The 11401-nt window shown below is 38.4% G+C and overlaps 1 protein-coding gene across 3 annotated transcripts in view; it reads left to right on the forward strand.

Moving 5' to 3' along the window:
* Positions 1 to 6073, forward strand: part of LOC114649914 (transcription factor 7-like 1-A) — a 109446-nt gene extending 103373 nt beyond the window's left edge. For 2 of the 3 annotated variants that reach the window (XM_051919903.1, XM_028799293.2), the window contains 4 exons: positions 137 to 244; positions 443 to 497; positions 1438 to 1494; positions 5126 to 6073. In XM_051919903.1, coding sequence (XP_051775863.1) covers positions 137 to 244; positions 443 to 497; positions 1438 to 1494; positions 5126 to 5625 — 720 coding nt within the window. In that variant the 3' untranslated portion in view covers positions 5626 to 6073. The remainder of the gene's footprint in view (positions 1 to 136; positions 245 to 442; positions 498 to 1437; positions 1495 to 5125) is intronic. The other variant, XM_028799299.2, reaches the window with a different exon arrangement.
* Positions 6074 to 11401: the final 5328 nt, after the last annotated feature.

An 11401-nucleotide genomic window follows, 5' to 3' on the forward strand; every position in this document is an offset into this window, starting at 1 on the left:
AAGAAATCAGGCGTATTTAGTGAGAAGAGTTGGATCTTGAGTCTCTAGTTAGCCTTACTTGAAAACTTTAAAAGCTATATATGTATATTGCAGAAACAATAGCTAATTCATCCTTGGGGGCATTTTCTCATTGCAGTGGCACTCCTTGTCACGAGAAGAACAAGCCAAGTATTATGAACTTGCCCGTAAAGAACGACAACTGCACTCTCAACTCTATCCTGGCTGGTCCGCTCGTGATAATTATGTGAGTATCCTTTGCCTTTGTTTCAGTTCTCCAGTATTAGCTGATGTTCACTCTTCTTAATTAGTAATCACGCTCCATACCATTACTAACTAAATAACTATTTCTTCTCTGCCTTTCTCATTAACTGCATACCGTATTTTTCCCCAAAAAAATATATATATATTGTGAAACTATTTGGTGTCTACATCTTATTTTCAGGGCAAGAGGAAAAAGAGAAAGAGAGAATCAAAACAATCTAGCTCTGAACCAGAAGGTAAGAAAACAGCTTTTGTATTGTTTTTATTCAGTTGTCTCTGTGTGTGACAGATGTATGTGTGTTTGCTTTTTTTATATCCTCCTTCTTATACTTTTTGCTTAATTAAGAGAAATACCTATTGAATTTCTAGTTTATTATAGTGAATATGTTGGGGAATACAATCCTTTGTGTTGATCTGAAGTGCAAAAGAAAAGGACGGGAGGCATTGGTAATTTTTGAAAAGTAGCCTTGTTGTATGGAAATATTTTTTAAAAATTACATGTTCGAGTTGGACTCTGTGGATTAAGATGAGACTACTTTACATGTTAGATGACTTGGGTAAAGCAGTGGCTGTTTAACTTAACTGAGCATAGCAAATGTTTGATATTAGCATGAGGGAAAACATTTGTTTATAATGGGTTTCAGATATTCCGATCCCTATTCAGACCCCTTCACCCTTGCACACTTTATTATGTTATAGATTTAAGTTACACAATTTTGCCACTTTTTCCCCATCCATCTACACTTGATAAACCATAATAACAAAGTGAAGGCATGATTTCAGAAAGGTTTGCAAATTTATTAAAAATCAAAAACTGCAGTCTCTTTTTATATCCGTATTCAGACCCTACTTCAGTACTTTGTAGAAGTTCCTTTGTCAGCAATTACAGCTTTGAGTCTTCTTGGTTAAGTCTCTACACCTAGATTTGAGCTGTGTATCCCATCCTTCCCAGTATATCCTCTCAAGCTTGATTTAGATTGGATGAGAAATATCTGTAAAAGGCCATCTTCAGGTCTGTCCACAGATGTTCCATGGGATTTACAGTAAGTCTGGGTTTTGGCTGGGCCACTGAAGGACAGTTAGACTTGTCCTGAAGCCATTCCAGTGTTGCCTTGGTTGTATGCTTTGGATCATTGTCGTGCTAACAGGTAAACCTTTGTTTGTACTCTGGAGCAGGTTTTCTTCATGGACCTCTCTGTATTCGGCTGCATTCATCCTTCCAGTCTAATTCTGGTGAGTTCTTCCTGTCCTTGCTGCTGAGAAGTACCTCCATAGCATGACACTGCCATCACCATGCTTCACTATATGTAGATGATATTAGGCATGTGATGAGCAGTGCCTGGTCTTCACCAGACATTGTATCTGGATTTGTGTCCAAACAGTTCCATTCTTATCTCCTTAGACCAGAGTGTATGTGTGTGCATGTGTGTATGTGTGTGTGTGTGTGTGTGTGGTGTTTTTTTTTTTTTGTTGTTTTTTTTTTTTTTTTTTTGTTTTTTTCCCTCCTCTTCATGCTGTCTGAGATCTTTAAACTCATTTTCATTTTACTCAAGAGTGGTTTCCATCTAGCCACTCTACCATAAACACCTGATTGATTGAGTGTTGCTGAGATAGTCATCTTTCCAATAATTTCTGCCATCTCAGCAGAGGACTTCTAAAGCTCTGTTAGAGTAACCATTGGATTCTTGGTCACCATCCTAGGACCCTTCTTGCGTGGTTGCTTAGTTTGGCCAGATGGCCAATTCTAGGAGTACAGGTGGCTCCAAACATTCCATTTCACAATTATTGAGGCCAATGTGCTCCTAGAAACACGGAAGGCTTTACAAATGGTTTTATCCCTTGCCCCCTGGTCTTGGTCTGGTTGATTGCAATTTATTATTATTATTATTGCAGAGGTCTATAGACTTGGACTTCATGGTTTGGTTTTTGTCCTTACTTGCAGTCTGAATTGTGGGACCTTAAATACAGAGTTATGTGCCTCTAGAAATGATATCCAATCAATTATATTTTCGACTGACGCACAACTAAGTTCTAGACACATCTCAAGGAGAATTAAAGCAAACTGGAGGCACCTGACCACAATTTGGAGTGTCACAAAAAGGAGTCTGAATACTTATACAAATAAGAGATTTCAGTTTTTTAATTTTCAAAAATTTGCAAGCCTTTCAGAACATGTTTTCATTATAGGTTATCATTGATATGTAGATTGATGGGCAAAAATGGCAAATTTTAACCATTTATAATTTAATATACTACACAAAGGGCATAGAAATTGACAGTCTAAATTCTTTCTGATTTCACTGTATTGTATGGCTTTCATTCCAGTTAGCTAGAAAAGTGTTACTTGCTTCATTTGGGGTTAAAGAACTTGAAAAGGTTCTAGTATTAATCTGTGAATGATCCTTTTCAAATTCCTTGTTCTATTTTTATGATTTGTCTTTTGGAGGCTTCACATTGTGCTTGATCAAGAGTCTCTACCTGCTTTTGTGAAATGATGCATGAAGTGAATCCAACTTAGATGAAAATAACATGTTGTTAGTGTCTACTAAACATGCAGGCTTTCCAGACTTCTGCAGTTGGTTTCTCCATTTTATGTTGATTTTTCCTCCCCTAGGCCCTTATCCTGCTATCTGATGCGTGTCTGTGTTGCTGGAAATATTTCTTATGTTTAGTGCTCCCTCCATCTCTCTCTAGTTTTCATATTTACTAACCCTTGTCTACCTGTGTGCCTTTCTCTTTCTCTCCCCTTCCTTGCTTTGTCTACACACCCAGCCTATGAGATTCCCTGCTAGCATTGACAGGTATGACGTTTACTTTGCTGACCCTATCCTGCTGTGTTTGTATGCATCTGTGAACCTCTCTCCAAAAATCTCTTTCCAAGTACATTTTTGTTGTTTAAAAAATGTTCACTTGGACACTGTATTTGACCAACACATTTATTTAGTATTTATTTAGCCAAACCCTTTACCCAAAGTTATTGTGCCATTCTGTACTGCACAATTGGAGCATTGGCAAATTAAGAGATTTGCTCAGGGTCACACAGCAAGTCAGCAGTGGAAACTGAAATAAAATAAATTGATTTTAAGGGTCCTCCTTGATACTTTGCTTACACTGCCTATTTTAAAAACAAATGACAACTTAGTTGTCCTTAACCTTGAGCTTAACCTGACATGAAGTGGCAGGGTGAGATCCGAATCACTACTACACCCACAAAGATAACCCAGAAAAAGTGCTTGAACAGTCTGTATTGTGCATTTAAGTCTAAATATCTGTTGCTGCCTGGCCCGATTTATTATTATTATATCAAGGGTCTAACACTGACGCCAGGGTAATGAAAGAAAAGGATTTGCAAACTGAAATTTAACCAATGTATTTTAGGTTAGAGATTTAGAGAGTAGTCTGGACATTTTAAACCACAGGATGTCAGTTCACTCCCAGAGGAAGTCACTTTTCCTGTGCTCCAGCTGTAAAAATGTGTAGATATATGCACTATGAAATTGTTACTTGCATTCCTTTCAATTATCAATTAAATGATAAAATATCAGTATGGTATAATTGGTATGTAGTCTGTGTTGATAAATGGTCTGTTATCTGCACATTTGGTATATATGTAGCTGTGACAAAAATATAAATTTGTGGAATGTTTTGTGTCTGTAATTTGTTGGGAATAAATAGCTGGGTAAGTAGTACTAAAGTACAGGTGGTTAGGAGAAGAGCATACAATTTGTATATGTCATGTTTTCTGTTATGGTGATTTATGGTGATGCTGGATGTCTATGGTGTCTAGCAGTTAAACTTGTCTGAGTCTTCTATTTGTGTAATTTTTAAGTTCAAAAACAATGGGAACAATTTGCTGCCTTTCACCATATGCTTCATATATTGCAATTGTATGCAGTTTATCTCATTATACTATCTGATAAGGATGTGTGAGGGGGAAAAAATGTAGTTTACTAATCTATATGTAGGATAAACACCTGCTGTCAGAGTGGAACTCGGGGATCCCCGGGTAATGTGTGTGTTTAATGATCAGCTGTATTGACACTTGATTAGGGCCATGTCACATTTGACCTTTTTCTAGAGATTTTCAGTTGTAGCCTTTATTTATATAATTTTCGCAGCTCTGAGGCAGTTCTCAGCGTAGTTTCATCAAACCTGTCATGTAACGTGACATGCCCAGTGACTCACTCTGACAAAATCGATCAAGTTTGATGTTGTCTTAGGTTTTAGGGGTGGGCTCTATGTGCATGAGAGCTGACAACCAATGAATGCTCATTTGAAAGTACGAGGCATGGAGCTCTGCGGCAAAGAATAAGGAATGAACATGTTATAGACCTCACATACAGAAGAGAGGCTTGTCTGTCTGATGTCATGCGTTTCATGTACCATGACAAAATGGGGAAAGAAAAAAGGGCAGAGACTGCTGCTGAACTCGCTGTACCTTTTTAATTCTTCATACAACACCAGGTCTGTCAGGTAGCTATCAGGAAAAGGGGCAAGCATATACTGTTGGAATGGATGGCATGCAGTCACAAAATTTGACATGGTTCACGATTCTCCAGCCATGTGAACTGATAAGTTTTGGCAATGAGGTCAGCAATGCAGACAGCAAGTTTGACAAACCCAATGACTAGAAGCTACTTAGCATAACATTGACGTTATTGGAACTTCTTTGCAGACTTCCTCCATTTGACAGCTTCTGATTTAAATAGTAACTCATTGTATTTAAAACATTGTTCTTTTTTTCCCTTTTGCATGCAGTACATTTAGAATATTGTATCCTAGTTTTGTTTTCAGATTTTTAACTATTTTGTTTAGCAATTATGGCATTGTGTAACTATACATTTTTATTTATTTTTAAATTTAGATAATTTCTCCTCACGGAACAAGAAGCAGTGTGTTCAGTATCTGCCTCCAGAAAAGATGTGTGACAGCCCTGCCTCTTCTCATGGGAGCATGCTAGACTCACCGGCCACTCCATCTGCCGCATTGGCATCCCCAGCTGCTCCGGCACCTACTCACTCCGAGCAAGCACAACCGCTGTCGCTAACCACCAAACCCGAGGGAAGACCACAACATCATTTTCCGTTACCTGGCAAGCTCTCAGCGGCTTCCTCCTCTTCTTCTTCTTCCTCCTCCTCCTCCTCCACCTCTTCCTCCACTGCCTCTGTCCAGCCCAGTCTGTCCCTCCCAATTGGATCTCCTGGCTCCCAGTCTTCGCCTCTTCTGTCCCGACCAATACCATTCTCCTCCCTGCCACCTTCAATGTTAACAACCGCTTCACACTTTCACCAGGCTGCTCTACATTCCCACCATGCATTGCTGCAGTCCCAGCCTCTTTCCTTGGTAACCAAATCAAATGACTAAATATCTGAAAAATGAATATTTTTCTCTTTTTTTAAATGCTGTATATTGCTTTTTACCTTTAATAGATATTGAAATAATAATACAAAAAACCCAAAAAGTAAAAAAAAATATATATATATATTATTGGTCAATATTTGACCTCTTCTTTTTAATTTTTTTCCAAGTTTTATTTCTTTTAAATATTTTTTGTAAAGTTTTACTGCATTTTTTTTTTTCTTTAAAGCATTTATTCAACAAGCGTACATGTATAAAATTCAACAAACTGTTTAAAAAAGTTTTTTTTGTTTTTTTTGTTTTTTTTAAAAAAACACTTGTAGTTAATCGTTTTGTAAACTGGAAAGTTAAGTTCCAGAGTCGGTCGTCTCCTGACCCTTTATCGTTCCCCGAGTGTGTGTGTGGACAGTACTTTGAGTCACATGTTAATAAACCATGGAAATGTTGTTTCTTACCCTGTTGGCTCTTCTTGCTTTTTGTCTTCCTGTAAGCAAACATGATGCTGTACTTCTGGTTCTGGTTTTATGACTCAATGATAATCAGATTGAATACTCCTTTGTGTCCTTGTACATGCAGATACAAACCCGGTGATAAGGTGAGTAACCTGGTTAAGGCAGAACCCTTTTTATATAAGCTCCCTCATCAACATGCAAGTCCACTTGTAGAGATCTCCTTAGGCAAAATGCTGTGATGTCATGAAAATGTGGCTTAAAAAAAAAAATTAAACCTAGTTGATGGCTGCTGTGAATCTGAAAACAGGGGCATAGAGCTTGTCACCAAACCCCCCTCACCCTAAGATTACGCTGCTGAGCTTAGCACTGTATGAACTTAAATGTAGTGATTTCTGAAATATTAAGACAGATTATTTCAACCAGGATAAGAAATGATATGATTGCCAGAGTGTTTGGCTCAAGAAATTTATATTTGTGAACACTTCCACTGTTTTCTACTCATATCTGCTGGATGTGTATGCAAAGCAAAGATAAACAGCAGCTAGGAGAGTGCAGCAAACATGCCTAGACTACGAAAGCCCTAACTGCAACCCAGTTAAGAGTTTACATGGCCTCATAACTAGATTATTGATGGAGAACTCTGTGTGTTAACCCAGCTTCTCAGAGACCAATTTCCCAGTTTCTCTTACTAGAATTAAAATATACAAGGCATTTTTGAAACTGGGCTTCTTTTTATAACTGAGTTATTAAAGGGCACATAAGCAAACTCTTGCATTTCTGTCTACACAACAGATTAAGTGGCAACCTTCTGTTAGTCGTTTACGTCATTATCATTGTCGTCCTGTTCTTACCTTTTGTGACCTGGAAAAGAATACAATAATACTTTAGTGCAATGTGATCTACTAACAAAACTCATTTTGGAGTTACTTTCGGTGGCTTAACACTAGAATTACCAGAGCCTACGAAAAAACTCGTATATCCGGCCCACCTTAAATCGCTTCTTAAATCCGTTCACACCTCTCTGCCAGCATCCTTTGTCCTCTAAATGTGCTGATAAAAGACAAGCTGCCAACAGCCGGCTATTCCATCCCCCCACCGACTTAGAACGTGAGCGAAGTTTTCCCAGCTCAAGCCTTCATTGATTATGTGGGAGTGAAGTGGAGTTTTACAGTGGAAATAAGAGATCATTATTCTAAAGTAATCTGTGTAAACACATTGTTAAAACAGAAACTTTGTCATATTTTAGTAATAAATGTTACAAAATGTAGTAGGCATAAACTATAGAATGTGTAAAGCCCGAGTTCCAAAGATCAAATAAACACTTTCACAAAAGCTTCAAGGACAGTACAACAGCCTCTGTGGCATAGCGCGTTAAGATTTGCCTCTTAGAGCACAACAGCTCTGCCGCCTCTCAGACCTGAGTTCGATTTCCCGCTAGGGATAAAATGTTGCTTTTTTTTTTTTTTTTCTTTTTAACCTCAAACGGACATAAAATTTATAAATTGGTATGCACTGTCAGTTAATGAGATCGTTATATTTTCATGTGGGATGCTCCTTTTAAAATATTTTTTTAACAATTGAGACTGCAATTAACAGGAACAACTGTCCTTATAACTGTTATTTTTAAGATCCATAACACACAGACAGACGAGCACTGCGTAATAGGGAGGACAGACAGGCAGAGATATATAAATAAACAGGGAAGGCACATGTACTGAAAGAAGAAAAAAAGATCAACGTGCGTTGTTCCTGTAGCACTGAATGAGCTCACCTGCTCTAACATCACCCCTCCACCCGCTCTTACTTAGAGAGTCAGATGGGGGGGAGGGATGATGTTAGAGCAGGTGAGCTCATTCAGTGCTACAGGAACAACGCACGTTGATCTTTTTTCTTCTTTCAGTACATGTGCCTTCCCTGTTTATTTATATATCTCTGCCTGTCTGTCTCCCTATTACGCAGTGCTCGTCTGTCTGTGTGTTATGGATCTTAAAAATAACAGTTACAAGGACAGTTGTTCCTGTTAATTGCAGTCTCAATTGTTAAAAAAATATTTTAAAAGGAGCATCCCACATGAAAATATAACGATCTCATTAACTGACAGTGCATACCAATTTATAAATTTTATGTCCGTTTGAGGTTAAAAAGAAAAAAAAAAAAAAGCAACATTTTATCCCTAGCGGGGAATCGAACTCAGGTCTGAGAGGCGGCAGAGCTGTTGTGCTCTAAGAGGCAAATCTTAACGCGCTATGCCACAGAGGCTGTTGTACTGTCCTTGAAGCTTTTGTGAAAGTGTTTATTTGATCTTTGGAACTCGGGCTTTACACATTCTATAGTTTATGCCTACTACATTTTGTAACATTTATTACTAAAATATGACAAAGTTTCTGTTTTAACAATGTGTTTACACAGATTACTTTAGAATAATGATCTCTTATTTCCACTGTAAAACTCCACTTCACTCCCACATAATCAATGAAGGCTTGAGCTGGGAAAACTTCGCTCACGTTCTAAGTCGGTGGGGGGATGGAATAGCCGGCTGTTGGCAGCTTGTCTTTTATCAGCACATTTAGAGGACAAAGGATGCTGGCAGAGAGGTGTGAACGGATTTAAGAAGCGATTTAAGGTGGGCCGGATATACGAGTTTTTTCGTAGGCTCTGGTAATTCTAGTGTTAACTGAGATGCATTTCTCTTGATATTACTTATTTAATGTAAGACCTGTGAATCTTTCATATTAGCAAGTAATTTTACCATTATGTCAATATGCCTTTGCATGGAGATGAATAACCTACTTTATCTACTGATGTTTTATAAAATGAAGACTAAAAGAAGCCTCTGTTAAGGTTGTTTTACATAAAAGTAAATGAGTTTGCTATACTTAAAGTGTTGCCAAGAATAGAAAGAGCATCTTGTACTGGCCAGGCCTCCAGCTTGTAGTTGTACAACACCCATTATTGGCTCTACTTTGTAAAAGCAGGGCTCGTTCTTTGATTATATGCTTATACCCACCTGCCGCCTTGCGCCTATAGTGCTCTGCAAGTGTACTTTAGCATGGGGACCAACCGATGTTGAGAGCACAAAGTGCAGTGTGACAAATGATGAGAAGGCGGCAACCAGAATGTGTCCACTGCATGTGTTAGTAAGAAAAAGGAATAACGTGGACAGAGCCACATGAGTAATAGAAAACAAAACCTATGGGATGAAATCTGTGTTATGTTACAGTTTGTGTTCTCTCTGCAGTGTTGGGGAGGACATGTTAAAAGTAATATGTGCTAAGTTGTCAGATTACTTTTTAAAGAAACAAGTAATGTGGTATCTGTATTACTTAAGAAAAAAAAAGTGCATTACTGTGTTACTGTGGAAGCCAATTCCTGACATACCTAAAAAAAAAAAAGGGGGGGGGGGGGGGGGTGGGGGGAATAGCACCGTGTATTGCGTTTTTTTTCCCCCCTCAGACGTTGCCTGCAGGGGTTTGGCACATCGTGCACGTGTCCACTCCAGCCATCCACTGACAGCCGGTGAGAAAGACATTAAGCACGTGCATTTCATGCAGTAGGGTGTAAAAGATTAAATAAAAGTTCTGGATATACATTTAAATCTGAATGTCTTGTGGGGTGGTCAAGTTAATCTGACCAGTTTAGGGTCACAGTGAGCCAGTGATTGTCGCAGCACCACTTGTATAAGACAAGAGAACAAACATGGTGGATAATACACCGCTCGTTTTCAGGGCTAAGTTGTATAGTCAAGCAGAAGAGAGTGTGCTGTCTGTAATCCAGTAAGAGAAACTTACTAATAAGTGTCAGTTTAGTCTTCAGCCAACTATTTGCTATAGATTCTGTGAAACAGTGTGACTGGGTGGTGCAGCGGGTAGTGTTTATACCGCGAATCTTTGGGGGGGTTAGAGTGGGAATGGATGTTCTTTACTTCATAGCACATGAAAATGATGACATTTGGCTGTGGTTTTGGTCAGTTCCATGAAGGTTCATTTATGGATTTAGATTATAATAACAAATACTGGCCAGTCAGTTGTGGCTTTTTTCATACTAAAGAAGAAAAAGTAACACTCTTTGTAGCATGTTATATTTTTTGATAAATAACTTTAGAACATATTTAGTTACTTTTTTTGTTAGCAATAAGTAATGTAATTAAGTTAACTTTTAAATGCAACCTTTCCCCAACACTGCCTCTCTGTTTGTATGCTTGTCACCTGTGGTCCGTTCAGTTTTTGCAAAGGGAGGACCACAAAGCACCAGAACAAGCGTATGTTGTACTAATGTGAATGTTTAAAAATGGGTGCCATTCTAGTACTAAGCTGACCTTGCCTTCTAAGACTCTGACAGTACAGAGCTCCTATGGAAGCCAGTAAAATGGATGCAGTGAGGCAGCACTGCACATCAATGCTCGCTGATGCAGGTCACCCAGCGTCAAGGTTTCCTTTTTCAAATAATAAGCATAAGGAAAGCAAAGGCGAGTTAAGGGGTCACTTCCCAATGCTATGCTCTGAGCTGTTTTTTGTTCTTGGGACAATCCGTGAAATCTAAATTTGCATTTAAGCACAGGGCAAACATTGTGCAATGCCGTGTTTAAACAGTAACATAGTCTGGTGTGAAAATGATAAACTGCACAAGCTATTTGTGTTGGAAATGTGTTTCATATTTTTACAGGGTCAGCACCTCTGACTAGACTTGGGATTTGTTTGCTAATCTGTATGGTGAATTCTGAATGTTGCTTCTTTTGAATAAACCTCTGGTCTTCACGCAGGAGTATAAATGTTCAAGAATTCCACACTGAAAAGCCTTTTGTAAAAATGTAAAGTGTTTTTGATGAAAAGCTATGTACTTGTGGAATGTTACTGTGTCTGAAATGCTGTCGCCATCACCTGCTGCTTAATGGTCAGGGTAGGTGTTATGTGTAATTTCTTTCTGTCAAGATGTGAATTTCATTGTAACATATTTACTTCATATTTTCTGTTAAGACATTGCCTGCCTTTGTATTTATATGCTGTATATTGATAGTAATTAGAGCATTTTTTTTAAATATCAAACTGCCACAAAATAGTTGTCATCCTTTAGCATTGTAAGCTTGTTGTGGTGGCACAAAGGGCAACGATATGGCCTTACATGAAGTCCAGGTCAGTGTTTGTGGCTCCCACTTCTCCTCAGCAGGCCCAAAACCCCTTGATGTTATACAAGGTAGGTTTCATCTGTTTATCTAATTGCTTGCCTTATTCACAGCACACAAGACACTGCTGTGTCTTTGAATTTTGTGCTTGATATTTTGGTCAGTCAAGGCTGAACTGTGGATATGAACTCTTCAGTTGCCAAAAGTCTAG

Source organism: Erpetoichthys calabaricus, chromosome 1 (assembly GCF_900747795.2).
Source record: "Erpetoichthys calabaricus chromosome 1, fErpCal1.3, whole genome shotgun sequence".
NCBI classification, from domain to species: Eukaryota; Metazoa; Chordata; class Cladistia; order Polypteriformes; family Polypteridae; genus Erpetoichthys; species Erpetoichthys calabaricus.